Source organism: Microcaecilia unicolor, chromosome 2, assembly GCF_901765095.1.
Source record: "Microcaecilia unicolor chromosome 2, aMicUni1.1, whole genome shotgun sequence".
NCBI lineage: Eukaryota > Metazoa > Chordata > Amphibia > Gymnophiona > Siphonopidae > Microcaecilia > Microcaecilia unicolor.
This window is the reverse complement of record NC_044032.1, coordinates 404017093-404037868: the sequence shown is the minus strand read 5'-3', so window position 1 is coordinate 404037868 and position 20776 is coordinate 404017093. Positions and strand designations below refer to the sequence as shown.

At 44.7% G+C, this 20776-nt stretch overlaps 1 protein-coding gene across 2 annotated transcripts in view; it reads left to right on the top strand.

Moving 5' to 3' along the window:
* G3BP2 (G3BP stress granule assembly factor 2) overlaps positions 1-20776 on the top strand; it is a 111395-nt gene that overhangs the window by 83160 nt on the left and 7459 nt on the right. Inside the window, exons 7-10 of one of the 2 annotated variants that reach the window (XM_030190656.1) lie at positions 868-1048; positions 2989-3090; positions 10931-11033; positions 13873-14001. In XM_030190656.1, coding sequence (XP_030046516.1) covers positions 868-1048; positions 2989-3090; positions 10931-11033; positions 13873-14001 — 515 coding nt within the window. The remainder of the gene's footprint in view (positions 1-867; positions 1049-2988; positions 3091-10930; positions 11034-13872; positions 14002-20776) is intronic. The other variant, XM_030190657.1, reaches the window with a different exon arrangement.

Genomic DNA, 20776 nt, shown 5'->3' with positions numbered 1-20776 from the left:
CCTATTTGATGTACCAGACTCCTGATGCAAGCCCATCTGGCTGAAACACAGCTGTGTCAAGTCCAGAACCATCTGTATAGTCCAGAATTATTTGTAATAAACTGTTTTTACTGACTGGAACGTCATCCATTTAATTTTTTTGTCATCTTCGCTGTCTTGCTGCACGTTGTGTACCTTATGGAGATTTGCTTTTTTTGTGAATACATCGACCCTTCTCATTTCAGCCATGGATGGCAGCAGCAGCAGCAGCTCTGCTCACTCTCTTCCCCTCCCTAGTTGAGCTCTCACTGCAAGGAGGAAGTGAACCACTGCATGTTGGGTCATTTCTTCCTTCTGTCCCATGGTTCACATAAAGAGTCAGGTGGAAGCCAGCACAGGAGGAGGAAGTGACCCAAGGTGCTGCGGGTCACTTCCTTTTATTGCTGAGGGAGCTTAGTGATGGTGGGGGGGGGGGGGAGAAAGTGAGTAGAGCCACTGCTGCCCATGCCTATGCTGAATTCTTCACATCCTGTGGGGATGGGAATTTGGCACAAATTCCGCATTGCACAGTTACACAGAATTCCCCCAGGAGTACCTGTAATAGACTACACTCGCCTGCCAGGAGAGTCCTTGCTCCATCTATGCTTTGCTTCCTGTTAAGGCCAAAGAAGCCTAAGTGATATTAGGGGGCACCTCACTGGGAGAATCCCTGTGCTGGAAATGGCTGATGCTGAAATTGTATTCCTGCAGACCACAGCAGGAACATCTCTCTCCCTAGGGAGGGGTGATATTCTAAATGCCAAAGAATAAACTTTCCTCTGACAAGAAAGTAAATTTAGTTTTATTCAAATAAACTAGTAGGTTAAATGCAAAATTATTCCCTTACAGTAATGGAGTAGAGGAACCTTTGGAAGAAACTGTTCATGAGCCTGAGCCTGAACCAGAATTGGAACCAAAATCAGAGGAACTGAAATGTGAAGTAGAGGAAAAGAACTTGGAAGAGCGGGAAGAGAAGTCTCCTTCTCCACCTCCTGTAGAAACTGTTTCTTTACCCCAAGAGGCACCAAAGGTTAGCTGAACATCCAGTTTCCTTTTTGTGAAACCTAAGTATGAGATCATTTGTTTTGAAAATTATAGGTCAATATTCTGAACTACTGTTTCAGTTTTTTAGATATTCTAAAGGACAAATTTATGATAAACCTTTTGACCTAACTTGAATTCATAAAATACCACCAAAATGGCACTGCTTAAGTAAATATTCGGATCTGTACAAAAAGTGGTCTTTGGTAGTGAAGTAACTTTTTTTTTTTTCCTTTAGAACACCTTATTTTTGCAGTTTTGGCATTAGCCAAGCTAACACAAGTTAGTGATGGTCAGAAGTGCTTTTGAAATAGCAAAATTATGATCAGTAACTTTGCTATTTCAAAAGCACCCCTGACCATCACTTACTTGTGTTAGCTTGGCTAATGCCAAAACTGCAAAAATAAGGTGTTCTAAAGAAAAAAAAAAAAAGTTACTTCATCAATAACTTTTCAGACTGTTATAGCTTGTTAAGAACTTTAAAAACTGCCCCTAGCTGTACTAGCTGACACTCCAAAATGTATATCTAACAGTCAATGGCGTAACCATTGGTGGGTTTGGGTAGCCAGGGCCCAACCAATTTGGACTCGGGCTGGCAGGTATCCCTAAACTGCACCAACTGAAGACTTCTTCCTCGGGCAACCAATGCTCTTCTAAACAGCAGCTGTCGGCACTTTCCTCAAGCCACCACTTACACCATCCCCTCTGCACATGCTCAGTTTTCGTGCATATGCAAGCACTGAGCACATGCATAGCCTGCCAGCAGCAGCCTGAGGGAAGTGCTGCTGGCTGCCATTTGGAAGAGTGCTGGTTGCTGGAGGAGGAGAATATCTTCAGTTGGCAGGATTTGGGGATCCCTGCCAGTTCAGGTATTTAATATTTTGGGTTTGCAGGCATGTGGGGGAAGTGGTGGAGAGTAGAAGCTGAGCGGGGGGGGGGGGGGGGGGGGTCAAATTCCATATCCACCCACCTTGGGCTCAGGCCCATTCGAAATCGGCAGTCTGGCTATGCCCCTGCTTAACAGTAGGACATTTGGGGTTACCTCAAAAACTTAAAATGGTAAATGTTTGAGGTGGTTTGAATCCAGGCTAGTTAAAGATCACCTTAGTGCAACAGTGCTAGTTCTCCCTTTATTTGTAGAGGTAAGCTCCTTTAATGTACTGATTGATAATGGTTCCAGTCTTACCAGTCCATTACTAGTTTTTGGGTTTTTTTTTATTTACTTATTGTTTCTAGTAGGTGTTAAAATGTCACATATTACTGATTGGATATTGAAAACAGAACTATAAAAGGGTCAAACCATGGTGGGAATTTGTTGTGACACTAGGGATCATGTTTATTAAATTTGCTACACTGCTTAGCTTTAAAAAAAAAAAATCATAGTGGTGTACTATATTAAAATCACGTAAAACATAAAACACCAACAAAACTACAAGAACCCAATAGTTATGATATTGGAAGTGCTCAAGGAGGTGGCGTTAAGTTTCCAAGTTTCTGCATTTCCCTTAGCATTCTCCGATAGCATAATGGCAGCAGAGATGGTGTGCACATACCCTTTGTAATAGATAATTCATGCACTTGTATGTCTAGACATGTAAACCATGTAAAGGGTAAGCTTATGGTTAAAAGGGTGGGGGAGATGAAAACCCAGCAGCCTATTTGCATGACCTAATGTGTTCAATGTCTACTTTGCATAATTTGGCTGATACTAAAATACTTACAGCTCCCTGCTGTTTTTCTTTTTTTAATGAGAAAAATGACTTTTTAAAGGCTGGTTTTGTGTGTATTGATCATGCACGTATACAAGCTACATTAGCTACTAGTGTATTACTAAAAGCTGCTACAGATGGTGCATCTTCAAAATCTAGTTTCCCTGTAGAAATATGGTTTTTCATTATTAGTAGCCTAGATTTGTTGCATTTCCTGCAGGCTTTCTCCTGGGCTTCAGTGACCAGTAAAAACCTGCCTCCTAGTGGTACTGTTTCTTCCTCTGGAATTCCACCCCATGTTGTTAAAGCACCAGCCTCACAGGTAACCAATCTGTGAATGCATTAGATTGTCTCCTCCACAAACTGATTAAAGCTATTTGTACAAAAATTGTAATTGCTTAAAATTTTACACATTTGTTATGTCTAATAATGCACTCTATGTAAATGTCAGGCAGCTTAAACAAAAATAGAACTAAACTTTATTTTGAATTTGATTTACCTAGCAATTTTGAATCGTATAGGTTCATGTATTGGTTAGAATTGGAAGAATTACATGTCTGTTCTTGTTGGTTTTCATTTTTGTTTAAGTATGACTGACTCTAAGCTGCCCTGAGCCCAGGTTGGATGGGTAGATACAAATTTGAGTTACAAATAAAATTTATGCTTTTTATTTTTAATGGAATGCTTAGGAAACCTGCCACAAGGTGGCTGATGTAAAAGATCCATTGCATACACAAATCAAGTTGATCTCTCAAGACAGTACATTTTAGGTTTTTTTTTCTTTTTAATTTTGTTCTGCCTTTTACATTTTAACAAAAACAAATAAAGATCTGTAGAGCTCCAGTAGCGTACTTGTAATTTCACTCCATATAGTGGCATCCACTGAAATGTTAGTCATTTCCTATAGAGTGGAGGAGTGGCCTAGTGGTTAGAGTGGTGGACTTTGGTCCTGGGGAACTGAGGAACTGAGTTCGATTCCCAGCACAGGCAGCTCCTTGTGACTCTGGGCAAGTCACTTAACCCTCCATTGCCCCATGTAAGCCGCATTGAGCCTGCCATGAGTGGGAAAGCGCGGGGTACAAATGAAACAAACAAACAAAAAAATAGTACTTGCTGGCAATCAATGGGGAGCCGTATTGAGTTTGTCTGGCGTTTTAATAGCTTTCCATGGACCTCACTTTACAGAAGAGGCTGAGAAAGTGATTTGAGTATTGGTTTAAGTCCCTGTAGTTGTGCTCCCACTATATTTGTCCTTTGAAGCTTATATTTGTCAAGGCAGACATTTAAGGTGTGTGTGGGGGGGGGGGGGGGAGAGGCGGTTATTTTTGCTTTAAGCAGTACCACCTGTAATGAGTATCAGGAGAAAGCTTTGATCAGGAATGGCCCAGTTAGTCCCTAAGTACTGGAAACAGCTTTGGTGTTTGCTATAACCATGATTATACAGATGAACTGGCCCTATTCAGATCAGCACAGTTGTATGCCAGTGTCTTGTGAATACTTATCAAGCAACCAAGCTTTTGTGGCTGTTAAGAGTGCTGTTAAAAATCTGATCAAAAAATGAAGGTACTAACCACTGTGTGTTTCTTTTTGTAATGCTTTGCTACTGATCAGTTCTTCATATGCTATGCCACAATTGTAACTTTTTTTCTCCAAAGACAAGCAGGCTGATATTCTCACAAGTGGGTGACGCCACGTCGGCCCCGGAGGATTTTAAAGCAAAATCTCAAAATCTCTTTACGGCGTTCCGTCGCGCGAGCGATCGTACTGCGCATGTGCGCACACCTATTCCCGCTCGCCGAGCGGACACGCCCCTCAGTTTTTCTTTTTCCGCGTCTGAGGAGACACGGAGTTCGTTAGGGCTTCGTGTTTTCTTCAGGTCTTCGGAGTAAATCTCTTTTTATTTTTTATTTTTATGGCAGGCTCATTGTGGCTTATATATACAGGTATTTTTTGTACCTGAGGCAAGAAAAAAATTTAAGTAATTGCCAGAGTCACAAGGGGCTGTGCCTCAACGAAGCTTATAAGCTTCTCTTTTTCTTTTTACTTGAAAAGTGCTGGTATATTGTTATCTGTGGGCTCTCTCTAGCCAGCAAATAAAACAAGCCCACATTTTTTGATCCATTTATTAAAACTTATACAAATTGCTCTCGAGAGCTGTGAGAGCCTGCTTCATGGTGAAGGTGTATGTCACAGCCACTGAATGGGCAGCCTGGTGACACAATATCAGTGGTGTAACCTTTGAAGTGAGTCTCCACCCGTCTCGGCGTCTCCTGCTCTGCAGGTCATTCGGACGCATCGGCGGAAGTGTCTTGGGCTGGATCATCTCCCTGTGAAGCGCAAGTAGTGTCTCAAAGTACCGAGACGTATTCTACTCTGCCAGGGATGCCCAAAGGACCAGATCATCTCCCTGTGAAGCGCAAGTAGTGTCTCAAAGTACCGAGACGTATTCTACTCTGCCAGGGATGCCCAAAGGACGGATCATCTCCCTGTGAAGCGCAAGTAGTGTCTCAAAGACGAGACTTATGCTACTTGTCAGGGAGTCCGACAGAGACCGATGCACGCTGGGTATAGTTATGCATCGAGTAGGTCTCCACCTGCCTCGGCGCCTCCTGCTTGGCAGGTCATTCGGGCGCATCAGCGGGTGTCGGTACCATCGGTGCCCAGAGCTTTGCTCCCTCTGTTATGGAGGTATTCGGGCTTCAGACATCAGTCGGTGCCGAGAGCGTTGCTCCCTCTATTATGGAGGTATCCTGGCATTGGACGTCGATACACCGCATCGGTACCGGGCATCATCGGTACCGTCGGTACCGAGTATCATCGGTACCGGGTGTCATGGGTACCATCGGTACCGAGTATCATCGGTACCATGGGTGCCGTCGGTACCGAGTATCATCGGTACCATGGGTGCCGTCGGTGCCGGGCATCATCGGTACCGTCGGTACCGAGTATCATCGGTACCGGGTGTCATGGGTACCGTCGGTACCGAGTATCATCGGTACCGGGTGTCATGGGTACCGTCGGTACCGAGTATCATCGGTACCGGGTGTCATGGCGTCGGTACCGAGTTTCATCGGTACCATGGGTGCCGTCGGTACCGAGTATCATCGGTACCATGGGTGCCGTCGGTGCCGAATGTCACCGGTGCGTCGGTACCGAGGAGTATCGGTACCGGGAACATTGGTACCATGGTCGGTGCCATGGGTCCCGTCGGTACCATCGGTGCCATGGATTCCATCGGCACCGGGTATCATCGGTGCCGAGTATCTTCGGTGCATGGGCACCGTCGGCACCAGGTATCACCATCGGCATCAGATATCATGGGCACCATCGATCACAGGTATCATCGCCCATCGGTACCGAGTATCACGAGTCCATCGGTATCGGGTATCGTCGGTACCATGGATAGCTATCATGGATACCGTCGGTACATGAGTACCGTCGATACCAAATATCATGACCAGGTACCATCGGTACCATGGGTGCCATTGGTACCGGGTGTCTTGAGCACCGTCGATACCATGTGTACCATAGGTACCGTCGGTGCTGTTGGTGCCGAATATCATGGGTACCATCGGTACCACATGTCAAGGGTCCCTTCGGTACTAGGGTATCATGGGTACCATCGATACCAGATATCATGACTATCATCGGTACCAAGTACCATGGGTTCCATTGGTACCGGGGGTCATCGGTACCATGTGTATCATCGGCACCGTCGGTGCCATGAGTACTATCAGTACCATCGGTCATATCTCTGTTATGGAAGTCATCTGGCAGTCTGGTTTCGATTCCCTTGCATTGCCAGATGTTGTCCTTGGCTTCGAGACCATGGGTACCATTGGACGCCATGGATGCTACCGCCTCCCGCGGCATCTAGCTTTTCAACTGGTCTCCTTCACCGATGCTGCCTCTGGTATGGGTGTTCGCTCGTAGAACTTACCGCGCCTCCATACCTTGGCTTCCAGGCCCAGAAATGCATGTTAAGAACAGCCATTTTGCTACAGGAGAACATATTTTTCCATAGCTGTTCTTTAGAATTGTATGTATGACAGTTGCTCTATACTGGTCAATGTTTGCATCTGACCTGCTCTGTTTGAGTAGTTGGCTCAGTTCAATGATGGTTCATCTGATGAACATGAAGGTCATGGGGTTTTCTCTGCTGAGAATCCTCTAGATCCTCTATTTGTCTTGACACATTGCAATGGAGATTGTCAATCAGCCCAATGCCAGATGCTCGAGGTCCTGGACTACCATCTTCAACTCAGAACTGATAGCAGTTCTAAGAACTTGCTTCGGCGCCCCCGAGGCCAGAGCATACATCCTTAGCCTCCTTTGGAGATTGGCGTACCAGGCTGGCATGATCGCATCCAAGACCAAGTCCTGCCAGATATTTATGAGCATTCCCACCGGGGTAGGCTACATCTTTTTTCCAAGTGTCGCAAGTTCCTGTCCAATGGCGTTTTCATCACTTGTATTGTAACACCTAGATTTCTGCTCTAGGTATGGTGATGCGCAGACTCTCATGACTGTGTGCCTCTCACCTGGAGGAGGAGACTCAGCAGAAAATTGTTGATATGCTGTGCATATACTTCCTCATCTCGGAACTTCTTTAAAGAGATCAGCACGCTCGTTCTAGTCAGCGGCGTGCACCTAATCAGGCTCCTGCAGCTATTCCGCAGGAACCAGAGAGGGGCAACAAATGTCCGTACCGGCCAATCTGCCTGTCGGGGGGAAGTTCAAATTTTCTCCACCACAGGTGACTTCTATATCCTCCAACCGGGGGGTTTTTTCAAATAGTCCGGTTAGGATACATTCTCAGTCTGGAATCAAACCCTCCACATTGTTCATTGGAAGTTTAATCCTTTAGCTTCCATCAACAGTGAGTACTTGTAGAGAAACTCTCTGCCTTTCTCAGTACCAATGCAGTCGAGCCTGTTCCACAAGGGTAAGAAGGATTGAGTTTCTATCCCAGGTCCTTCCTTGTGGGTTCCGTCCCATCATAGACATAAGGGGCCTCAACAGATTTCGTTCAGGATGATTTCCCTGGGCATCCTTCTCCCCATACTTCAGGAAAACGAATGGTTATGCTCTCTGGACTTACAAGATACTTCTACTCACTTTGCGTCCAGAGTATGTTTTTCCTAGTGCCTAGCTGTTGTTGCAGCGTATCTTCATGGACTGGGAGTGCAAGTGTTCCCTTACCACGTTGATTGCCCGTCTCAACAGATTACAGCACAGTAATATTGAGACTTCTAGACACATGGCTTCCACAGTTCACGTCACTCCCTTGACACTTTTGCACATCTAGAGGATGTAACCCAACTGTTCGCCAGTCTTCGGAATTCCCCTCAGAGGTGGTTAATTCTCTCCATTTTGATTCTGAGGTGTCCAGTCCACCTTACTCAGTCAAAAGCTGCTGACGAAGGTTGCATCCCTCCTGACTATCCAACCTAATTATTTTAATCAACCACACAATCGGGTTGTGATGTACTCGATAACAAAGGAGTACTGGATCTTGTCCTCTGAGTCAAGATGCCATGCAGATGTAGCGGTGGGCTCGCCAACGCGGCTTGGTTTCTCCAAGCCATTTATCTAATTGGCGTAAACAGCAGTCTGGCCGACAGGCTGAGCAACTTAGTTCAATCACAAAGTCCCTCAGTTCTGTTCCAGGCTGCAGGCTCACGACAGACTACCATCGGATGCCTTTCTCCTTCTTTGGAGGACAAGTTTTCTGTATGCATATCCTACCATACATCTGATGGAAAAGACTTTGCTGATTCTCAAGCAAGATTGTGGAGCCATGATTCTGATTGCTCCTTTCTAGCTACGTCAGATACGATTCCCTCTTCTTCTGGAGTTGAAATGTTTTCCAGCTCTCATTACGCAGAACGAGGGGGCACTTCTACATCCCAACCTCCAATCTATGGCTCACACGGTCTGGATGTTCAGAGTGTAGGTTTCGTTGACTTTTCCAGAAGAGTGTCTCCCGACTCTTGCCTGCTTCCAGAAAAAGATTTCACAAAGAGGTGTTATTCTTTTCATGGAAGAGGTTTGCCGTCTGGTGTGACAGCGAGGTCCTAGATCCTGCCTCTAGTCTTATACAGACCTTGCTTGAGTTCTTTCCACACCTGTCTGAATCTGGTCTCAAGACCAACTCGGTCTGTATTCATCTTCGTGCAATAAGAGCTTATCATCAACGTGTACAACGTCAGCCTTCAGCTGTCCACTTCATGACGTTTACTTCTCCCACAGTATTGAGAGAATTCCTTGTCTGTATCTAAGGGGGATTATTTCTGTTGGGCTTAGCACCCACAATAATTTTTCAAGTTGGCTCTTATGCTTCGGTCAGAGCCCCTATCACTCCTTATTCAGTATCTTGGAGTCTCAATGTCGTTTTCATCCAGCTGCTGCAAGCTCAATTCGGGCCACTGGATTCCTGTCATCTGAAGTATTGGACCTGGAAGGTCATTCTCCTTGGTGGCTGTTCCTTCAACTCGAAAGGTCGGTGAGCTTCAGACTCTAGTAGCTCAAGCTCCTTACCTTACTTCTCATCTTAACAGAGTAGTTCTCCGCATGCAGCCAATGTTCTTACTGGCGCTGGTATCAGAGTACCATCTGATCCAGTCAATTGTCTTGCCAACATGCTTTCTCCCTCATCTTACAAGCCCTGGCGAAAGCAAGCTGCGCACTTTTTGCGTGGAGCAGACGAGCTCCCTCGGAAGGTCCGCCCAGTTGTTTATTTCTTTTAATGCCAGTTGCTGTCGGAAACCGCATCATTTCTTCTTAACTGGCAGATTGCATCTCCTTCATTTTTGTCCAAGCTGGACTGACTCTAGAAGGCCATGTCACGGCTCACAAAATTAGAGCCATGGCTGAATCGGTGACTAATCTAAAATCAGTCACTATTGAAGGGATCTGCAAAGCTGTGGCGTGGTCATCAGTCCACACATTCACATCTCACTACTGCCTTCAGCAGAATAGCCGACGCGTCAGTCGGTTTTGGGCAGTCGGGGCTGCAGAACTTCTTTGGGGTTTAGAATCCAACTCCAACCCTCCTAAGCCCATGTTTGTTCTGTTCCAGGCTACACTCATTTTGATATTTCGGGTCAATGTTTATTCTGGCCTCGCCGTTGCGAGACTCTATTGACCACTGTTTGTTGTGTAAGCCTGAAAGCTTGGGATACCCCACTTGTGAGAATATCAGCCTGCTTGTCTTTGGAGAAAGAGTAGTTACTTACCTGTAACAGGTGTTCTCCGAAGACAGCAGGCTGCATATTCTCACAAACCCTCCCACCTTCCCCTTTTGGAGTTGTCTCCTCCATCTTTTGGATATAACTGAGGGGCGTGTCCGCTCGGCGAGCGGGAATAGGTGTGCGCACATGCGCAGTACGATCGCTCGCGCGACGGAACGCCGTAAAGAGATTTTGAGATTTTGCTTTAAAATCCTCCGGGGCCGACGTGGCGTCACCCACTTGTGAGAATATGCAGCCTGCTGTCTTCGGAGAACACCTGTTACAGGTAAGTAACTACTCTTTCCTGTTGCTATGATATCTTGGGGTTCATTGGTACAGCAACCTTATGCATGCAGAATGCATCTTAGAAAGTACAGTAATTGAAATGGTACTGGTTCCCAAGCTTATTCCTTATTAGTGTTCTAAAGGTACATAATGCTTACATGGGGCCTTGTGAAAGAGAAGAGATTAAACAGTCTCAAAAGAATGGAGTATTAACAGAAGAGACTATTTACCCTTTTGATTTCTGTTTCTTGTAGTTTTTCTCCTGTAAGACCAACAAGTATGCAAGTAGATAAATTTGAGGGAATAATTCTGTTGAGAGACACTGTAACATCTGTGTAGAAATGAGTCCCATGTAGAGATGCAGCCAATCTTTCATTTTTGAGACAGGTAAAAATAAGCACCAGCTACTACTGGTCAGTATTAATATTTTTGTTTGCTTAAAGTACAAGAATTCAGGTATTCCAGTGTTTAAAGCAGAGGCTGGTGTACCCTTTGTGTACAAGACAGTTTCTAGTTGCATGGTTGTAATTAAAACGCTAGTCCAGTTCCCTTGTGATGATTACTTATGCCAGGTATTAAGTTTTGCCTAGTTACTTTTCTGTTGTAAATAGTATTGTCTTATAATACTTTCTCCTTCTGTTCCAGCCAAGGGTTGAAAGTAAGCCTGAAACTCAGGCTCAGCCTCCTCGTGTGCGGGAACAGCGTCCTCGAGAGCGGCCAAGTTTTCCTCCAAGAGGACTGAGGCCAGGTAATTGTTTCCAAAAAAAACAAACCATGTAGATTGCTGTTAGGGCCTGTTTGAAAGAATAGAAGAGGTAGAGTGGTCTGATCTTGTTTTTTTTTCTATAATAGCTCATGCTTTCTCATTGGTGGTTAAAGGTGAGTTGCATTCATGTACCATATATGTTGTGCTGTAAATATAAAGGATATTTTCAAATTTGGTAAAATGAAAATCTGCCACAGTGCTGCAGTTCTAAACCCTTTCCAGTATGTAAACTGGAACTGCAGCTGGCTTACTCTGCTGAGTCAGGTCCTATTGCACTTCTCTAGAGACATTTGCTTTTCATTTATTGATCTGATGTGTCACAGTAATACAAGACAAACATAGCAGCGTGGCACACCATAGCCAGAAACGAATTAAAATAGCTAAGATGTGCAAGATACTACTTAGTAAGTAGCAAGAAGTGATACTGAAGTAGCCACCAGGATCATGAGAAACAAATGCCTTGCCAATCGGGGGCCAGAGAGGAAACATGTATAGAAGCTCCTGCTGTGGCCAGGTCTACACCAGAGTCTTCATGCCTGCTAAGATTAGGGAACACTTCATATTCCGATGCAGCAACATCAGGTCAAAGCACAGGTGGGGGGGGGGGGGGGGGGGGGGGGCAGCAATCCACCAGGAGCTGAAAAGGTGGAGATGTTTAGCTCCGACTCCCATGAGTCTTAGCACGTTCCAGCTGAGAAAGTCCATCTGCACGTTCTGACCGTGCAGTGTGTGCAGGTACTGCCATGGTGGATAATAGGTGCTGCTCCACCCATCTGTAAAGCCAACTGGCTTCCAGAACTGCCACCATTCTCCAGGTTACCCCTTACTCGGTGATGTTTTGGACATGACTTGGATCTCCTTGCCCCTTAACAGGGGAAGAAACCATTGCAGTGCTATGGGAAAGGCCCTCACTTTAGATGATTGCTTGACCATGATGCTTCCAGTTGTGATCACTGGTACTGGGTAAGCCTCCCTAGGCTATAGGTTCCCTGGCCCTGGAGGCTCATATCAGTGATCACACCCACCCTCTTTGATGTGGAGGATCCAGAAGGAACCCCTTGAGCAGATGGCTGGGATTGCCCCACCAAGCCAGACTCCTGAGAAAGTGGCCCAGAAAGTTGGAGATGGTTGTCAAACGTCTGGTACTGCAGGGCTCAGTGAGATGACAGTGCCCTCTGCAGTGGTCACGTGGGCCCTCACCCTGGGCAGTGGTGTAGCTACAGGGCGCCATGAGGGCCTGGGCCCCTGGTTTGGCTGGCGGGGGTCCCTAGCACGCTCGTTTTAATGAAATTGAGCTTGCATGCTCAATTTCATTAAAACGAGCGTGCCAGACATGAGGGGAAGAGAGAGTAGGGTAGGCAATGCGGCGGCGCTGGAGACCAGTGCTGGACGATGGCTTCAGCTGGTGGGGGTTGGGGACTTCCATCAGCCAAAGTGTGTGCAGCGGCGGTGTTTCAGCTACCGGGGGTTGAGATATGTACAGTGGCGGAAGTGGGTGGGGAGCGATGGAGGGGGCGGACCTTGTGGCGGCGAACCAAAATGTGCCCCCACACACACTTTGGGCTCTGGCCCCTCTCACCTCGAGGTCTGGCTACACCCATGGCCCAGGGCACCACTTCCAGTGTCACTGCCATGGACCCAAATTAGTTATAGGTAGTCCCAGGCCTCCTGTGCTCACAGCTTTCTTCTGAATCTGCAACTTCACTGTGCACTCTTTGAGGATAAGTACCGTTCTCTGCATGGTACTGAAGCATATTCCAAGGTACTGTAAGTCCTGGGAGGGGTACTAGATGATTCTGACATAATTCACTAACCACCCAAGCCTCTTGATGGATCACTTCCAATGGAACTGCCTTTGGATTTGTTTCTGAATCAGCCTGGATTAGTTGTCCAAGTAGGGATGCACCTGGATTCCCTGTTTGTGGAGATGCACCACCACCATCCTATGATCAAGGAAAAGTTTTATAGTGCTGTCAACAGCCCAAAAAGCATAGCTCTGAACTGAAATACCTGCCTAGGATGCAGACGTGCAGGAACCACTTGTTAAGATACTCCTCTGTCAAGTCCAGCAAGGTAAGACGCTTGCCTGGCCTGACTGAGGGATATCACTGATCAGAGATCTCCACCCAGAACTGTGAGACTCTCAGAGAGAGGCGCTGGCCCCCTTTTAGATCCAAGATTTGGATCACAACCTTTTTGGGGTCACAAAATAGATTGAATGGCTTCCCTGGCCCCATTCCAATTGGAACTGGCTCCTTGGACCCTACTAAAGTAACTGCTGCAGAGTAACCTCTACCCACCTCTTGAGGGAGGAGCTGCAGGCTGATGCCATAAAGGCTTCAGAAACAAGTTCAACAAATTCTGGGGCGTACCCCTGACACGCCACATTTGAGACCCACTGAGCAGACATAATGAATTCTGTGAAATCGAATTAGTCTCCCTTCGGGTCGAGTGTGAACGTCAGAGCTCCAGCTGTTGTAGCAAATTGTTTAAATGTGTTAGTGTAGACAAGAAGCATTTAATAGGCTAGACTGAGAAAAATCAGTACCTTGATTTAAAGGAGAAATGGTCCGCCATTCTTTTCCCTGGTTCTAATCCCCTCTAGCAATGTATAAACTAATAAAATCTGGCAAATTTGAGTAAACTGATATATAAAGCTTAATTCCAGTGCCTGTTCCTATGTCTACCAGATGCTTTGTACTTAATTAGGAGTTAAGACATTGAAAAGCCACAAGCGTTAGCTTTCCACTATAGATGTATGTAAAGTGCTAAAGATCAAACATTTTCAAAGCTAACTTTATTGTTTTTAAATGGATTTTAGGCAGAGGGGACATGGAACAAGGTGAATTGGATAACCGTCGTATAATTCGCTATCCTGACAGTCACCAGCTCTTCGTTGGTAACTTGCCACATGACATCGATGAAAATGAATTAAAAGAATTCTTCATGAGTAAGTGGCATTTCTGGGTTTTGTTTAATTCAGTCAGATGGTTTCAAAAGTAAACACTGGCCAACTTTCAATATACACTTTTTCAAATTTATATAATTTATCAGACTAACAGATTAGAAATCATGTTTCTTCTTCCTCGAAATCCTCATACCAGACTGGAAATGAAATGACAAAGAAAAACAAGATTAAGAAAATAAGTCATAACCATCCTCAACAATGTACAAGATTTCCCAGTAAGGGAAGAAAGATGTGGTAGCCGTGTTAGTCCACTTTAAAGGTAATCAATAGAAATAGAAGAAAATAAGACCTTTTTTATTGGACTAAATACATTTTTTATTAGACTGTCTCTGAAATGCTTTGATGTTTCACTTAAATATACTGTTACTTATCAACATTTGCTTATTTCTGATCTGGCGAAGGGCTACTTCAAAAACTAATCGAAAAAATGTATTAGTCCAATAAAAAAAGGGCTACTTCAAAAACTAATCAAAAAATGTATTAGTCCAATAAAAAAGGGTATCACCTTATTTTCTTTTCTATGTTTTATTTTATTCTATTTCTATTGATTATCAGTAAGGGAAGAAAGTAGAGAACGTCAAGTAAAATATGTAACTGCAGAAGAAAGGTTAACTATAAATCTGTTAAGAAATGGCAGTTTGACAGTAGTACTACATGTTATGGTATAGAAAATCATAGTTCAGGTTTAATGTCTTATGTATTTATCATGGAGAAAAATGGAGGATGAAAATTTTTAGCAAATCAACTTCAGAGGAATCATCGCTTCTGCCTGTTAGCGAGCAAATGGACCTGAATCAAATGGGTCTTAGATGGTGGCATGGGCTCAAATGAGGGTATATGATCTTCTGAACACTTTTATCATTTTGCTTTTTATATTTTCTGACTAGAGTTTTAAAATACCGCAGTGCAAGCACAACATACAATACCTCAGTGTCTTCGTGTTCATTTTTCAAACTCTATTGTCTGCTACAGTTTAAAGTGCATTAAAATAGGAGTTTCCTTAGCACCCTGCTAGACCTTTATAAGTTGTCTTCATGGCCCTCTAAGCACCACAGGTTAGATGTGCACACCAAGGAAGAGGGCACCTTCAGGCCAGGCATTCTCCGAGTAGCTTTACTCTCTTCTGCCTAAAGAAGTGCTTGGGTGTCCTTCAGGTTGACAGGTTTGTCAGAGTGATAAGGGAGGAGAAATTTAGCTCTAACTTAATTTTCTTTCTTGAATTCTGATACACCGTTCCAGAATCCTCCTGGGAATTAAAGGTTGTTCTGACATTGTTCTGAATTTTCCTTATTCTACCCCTTGATGTTTCCTGTCTCTTCTCTGGTGAAAGTTTGGCTTCATTACATTTGCTTTGATATAAGTGCCTTATCGCTCCTTTAGTTCAGTGATGTCACAAAAGATTGTGGTGGTCTGTCTCCATCTGCTGACAGAATGGCATAAACACATCTGGACAGATCTTGCAAAATCCAAGGAAAGGAAATTAAACAAGTAGGGCTAAATTTCTCCTTGTTTGATCTACCCAACTTATCCTAGACTTCCAACATCAAAGAGCTAGTATAGAAATATTCAAAAAGTATCTTTAAGAATTAGAAACCAGAAAATCTTGAATAAGGCTTCACACCCCTTGACTCAGTACTTGCAGCATTAATAGCATGATCTGCTTTAGGGTAAGTGAATACCAACTTTGCACTGTACAGTGCTCTTCCCAATTGTCAACTTCAGTTCCATTCTTGCTGTGCTGTACACCTGGAACAGAGTGAGTCAGTGTGTCTTGCTTCATTAGTGGTCCTGTTCTACTCCAGGCTAAAAGCCTACCTTTTTGAGGCTCCTTTTAAATCAGAGCACCTTATTCTCGTGTTTAATAACCATATCCATATTTTTCTTTCCCCCATAATAAATTCAACTTCTGATCTCTTAATCTGTGTTGTTGTAAATACTGTATGTTCTGTCAAGAAGGGATTATTTTATATGTGTGTGTACAATGCAGGGGCGTAGCTACGGGTGGGCCTGGACGGGCCCAGGCCCACCCAGTTTTTGATCAGGCCCACCCAGATGTCACCGTGTCTCCTCACCCTCTCCCTCGCCGCCGTAGCGCTTGTCTTCTACGCTATCGGCACTGCCTCCACATCACAGTCTCCGAGTCCGTCTCCCACTCCCGTGGCATCTTGCGATTTGCTACCGGCACTGCCTGACAGCTGACAGACGCGGCGCAACGTCCTGCTCCAGGGGCGGGGCCTTCCCTCTGCCACGCTGATTCAACTTCCTGTTTACGCAGGGCAGAAGATCGCACGGGGCAGAGGGAAGGTCCTGGTCTGGAGCAGGTCGTCAGCTCCGCGTCTGTGATGTCAGGCAGCGCCGGTAGCAAATTGTAAACGCTGTCACGGGGGGGGGGGGGGGATAGGGAGACGGCGACTGTGAGGTGGAGGAGGCAGCGCCGATAGCGTCGAATACAAGCGCTGCGGCGGGGATGGGAAAGGGTGAGGAAGACAGTGGTCTGCTCGCCCTGCAAGGGGAGGGGGCTGAAGGGAAGGGATAGGTTCTGGACGTGTGGGGGGGGGGGGTGAGGAAGACAAAGGGGAGTGGGCTGAAGGGAAGGGACAGGTTCTGGACGTGTGTGGGGGCAAGGAGAGGTTCTGGACGTGTGGGGGGTGAGGAAGACAAAGGGGAGTGGGCTGAAGGGAAGGGACAGGTTCTGGACGTGTGTGGGGGCAAGGAGAGGTTCTGGACGTGTGGGGGGGGTGAGGAAGACAAAGGGGAGTGGGCTGAAGGGAAGGGACAGGTTCTGGATGTGTGTATGGGCATCAGGGAAGGAGTGGGGGAAATCCTGGCCACACTGGATCACAGGAGAGGGGGGCAAGACAAAAGAGAGAAGTGACAGGGAGATGCTGGGAGGGGGTGAAGGTGGGGAGAAGAGAGGGAGCAGATGCTGGGCTAGAAGGGTGGAGGGAAAGAGACACTGGGAAAGGTGGAACCATGTGGGAGAGGCCAAAGGGGTGGCAAGGAAATAAACGCGAGGAAGATGGTGATTACAGGGGAAAGAAATATGGTAATGGGGAATAGATTGAAGATGGAAGGGAATGGATGGCTGGGGAAGTAGAGAGATGGGGAATAGGAGAACTAGTGTGTGGAATGAAAATGGAAATCTGACAGGTATCTGAAAAGTAAAACAAAGGAAAAGGGGTTAGGATAAAATTTGGGTGGACAGAGAAAAGAAAAGAAAAAATAGAGGGAAGAGTTAAAATGGAAAGGTCAATATGTCAGAGGCAAGTGAAGTGAGGGAATGGAACAAGAGAGGAGAAAAATACAAATGGACAGCAGCTGCTTGAAGGAGAAATAGCAGAAAGATTGGTAAGTTCAAAAGAGAACCTGGATCAACATGATGGAAAAAGAAAATGACCAGACAACAAAGGTAGAAAAGGCATTTTATTTTATTTTGAATCTTAACTGAAATATGATAGCTTGAGAAATGTGCATAGCGGATGTCACTTTCCTCATGAGCTAAAGTGTTTCTGTTTTTATTTTGAGTTGGGAGGTGCTGGGGGAGAGGTGGAGAATAGGGGGAGGAAGGGGCGGGGCAGAGAGAAAAATTTGTGCCCACCCACTTTGGGCTGAGGCCCACCCAAAATTGGCTGTCTAGCTACGCCACTGGTACAATGTCACATTTATCTAGTATTCTTTAGAGTCTTTCACAAACCACTTTCTGTGGTCATAGTAGTGGGAACTAAGGTTGAAGCTGGACAGACTTCTACAATCTGTGTCCCACAAATGGCCAAAGACAGGTGAACCTTCAGCAATTCCAGTGTTGTGGATCACTTTGTGCTGCAAGTGAGGATGCCATGCAGCTCAGGGGGGAGGGGAGGACATCTTGACTGGTAAGTTGAATACTGTCAGCTATACTTGGGGATGGTATATGGTTATAACCAAGACTCTATCATGTTTGGCTGCCTATATGGTTGGCATGGTGGAGACTTGACAGTGTTTAGGAATGAGTGACTGGGGCCAAAACGGAGTGGCGGGTGCAGCTCTGGCCACCTTGGGCAGACTGTACGTAATATATAAACCGCTTGCATCCAAATACTTTCTTTGTCCATAGTGGACTTCCAGTCTTATACCTGGGACAGTGGAGGGTTAGGTGACTTGCCCAGGGTCACAAGGAGCTGCAGTGGAAATCGAACCTGATTCCCCCAGTTCTCAGCCCACTGTGCTAATCATAATAGGAAAGGCATCAAGACCTCTTTGCTAAATCCATACTCATTTATCTATGTGGTACATTTTGTCAGTGACTTGACTTAAGGGTGGGGCAATGGGTGCGATCTGCACTGGGTGCAGGCAGTAAGGAGATGAACTGAGCAGGGTCCCCTATCCCCTCTGATGTCAACTTCCTTGGCAGGAGACCAGCAGAACTGGCAGCCACGCAACTTCTTAGGGGGAGGGAGGCAGGGGGAGGGGGTGGGTGCTCTGTCCCTGGTGTCATCCAAGCTTAGGTACAACACTGCATTTCGTGTTTTTGTTTAAGGATAGCTTCTATCATTTTTACCTGGAACCAATGTCTGGATCACCATTACATCTTTAAAAAAAAAAAAAAACCTGACATTTAGGGCACTCTCGTCCTTAGGTAATGGGCTGTTTTAAATGACAGGTTACAGATTACCAGTAAAAGGTTAACAGTTTCATGTTTGAATTCCTTCAGAACTCTGACGTGAATTCTATGAATTCTGGTGATACTCTTCAGTTATGCAAAAAGGAGGAGCAAACCTCAAGTGACCATGAGAATCGAACAACAAAATGAGGTAGAAATAAGGAGGATATCAACGGCTGAAGGGTGACACAGCCATGTTTGGGCACAATTGGCCTTCCTCAGGGATCAAGTAGATCTTTGTTGTGATGTGGAATGTTTAACAACAAAGAATAATGTATCCAAGGTTCTAACTGTAGAGTTTCTGCAGTATCCTCAATGGGTCAGTGAACGTAGAGTCACAAAAGCTGTCCAGTCGGCAGTGGTATGTCACAGCCTGTGTCAGATCATTTTTTGAAGATTGTCTCCTAAGTTGGGTGAATAAAGGAATTTTTGTCCTGTTTTTGAAGGCTTCTGATGCTTTCTTGTGCTATTAGATATGACCCCAACATCCTCAGTAAACTGGGTAGTCTACTGTGAATTCTCAACTTCGATCATTTTTGGCCTCCTATAATTTCCTGCATTCTTCAGTCTGGATTTAGGACTTTACATAGCACTGAGACACTCATTGTAGCATTGTTTAAAGAGGCTAGGCAGTTTTAATGCAGATAACTTATCGGCTGCCTTTGACTTAACAAATCATGATTTACTGCTTCTGAAATTAAGCAAGCTGGGCATTTTGGGTACTGTTTTACAGTGGTTGTGTGGCTTTCTGTGAAATCAAATTTATGAAGTTAAATAGCAAGATGATTTTGTGCTTCCTGATGTCTTACTTGTGGTGTTCCACAGGGTCAGCATTGTTTACATTGTAATTGCTTTTGGGTAAAATTTCTGTATTTGGATGTTTTTTTCTTAGTTCTTGGGACTGTCTTTTTGACTGGGAAGGGCATGCTTTAATCACGTACACATGTCCCTCAATTCTCTTAAATTAGAGAAAACAAATTTGCTTTGGATTGGAGGGAGGTATAAAGATTTGCCTCCTGCTGCCCTCATGATTTCAGATGGTGTCCCTTTGGTTATATCTTTGAAATTTTTAGGAATCCCTGTGGACTCTCCTTTAACCATTGAAATGCACTGGTTGTTGAGGTAAATTGGAAGTTTTGAATTATAGTTTGTGGCATACAGTTCAGACATTGATATTTCTTTAGACTATTTTGTTTGGTTGCTCCTGAGAATCCGATTCATTGGTTAGAAGTTCACAGAATACTGCAGCTAAATTGATTCTGAGTGGACAGAACTGGGAAAGAGCAACCATGGTTTTAGTGCAATTAACACTGGTTTGCCAACTGAGGGCCACGTATATTTAACTTTAATGATTTTTTTTTTTTTGTTGGTTCCTGCTTGTCTGGTTTGCTGCAGCTTGTCATTTCTATAATATTTGAAAATGTTTTTTTTTTTTATTGTAGTAGTTAGCCTGATGGGTTATTATTGCTTTTTTTTTTGTTATACTTATTATATTTGTTTTCTTTAACTTATGTTGTAATCCGCCTTGAACTGTGTGGGTAAAGGTGGAATAGAAATTAGTGTCAAAGAAATTTAGTTTTCTGCTGTTGTCCCCCCTGAGCACGTTTTTCCCACCCTTGATCGTCTGACAGGGCATTTGGCTTCAAGAGCTTTTTTGCTTTGAATGTACTTGACAAAGTTAAATAGTAGTTTCTGCCTGTATTGCAAGATTCTTATCACATTCTCTTTTGACTTGCCTTACTGGTTTACATCTAACTTGCCAGTGCTCATACTCATTTTGGTCTGCTTTACATTTTTTTTTTTGAAAGATGCCCTCCTTTTGGCTATAACTGCTTCTTTAACCTCATCATCAAATCACACTCAAGTTTATAATGCATAGAGGATTTTTTTTATCCGGGCTTTCAATTTACTTTTAAATGTCCACATGTAAGCAAACTTCTGACTAGCAATACCAGTTTAGTTTTCTCTAGGTGGCCGGGCAACAGTGTTTTCAGTTGTCAGGCCAACATTATGGAATGTGTTGCTGGTTTCTGTGCATGTGAAGAGGAATTATGCCCAGTTCTAGGGATTTTGAATGCATACCTTTTTATTTCAACAATTTTTATTGATAAACCAGCA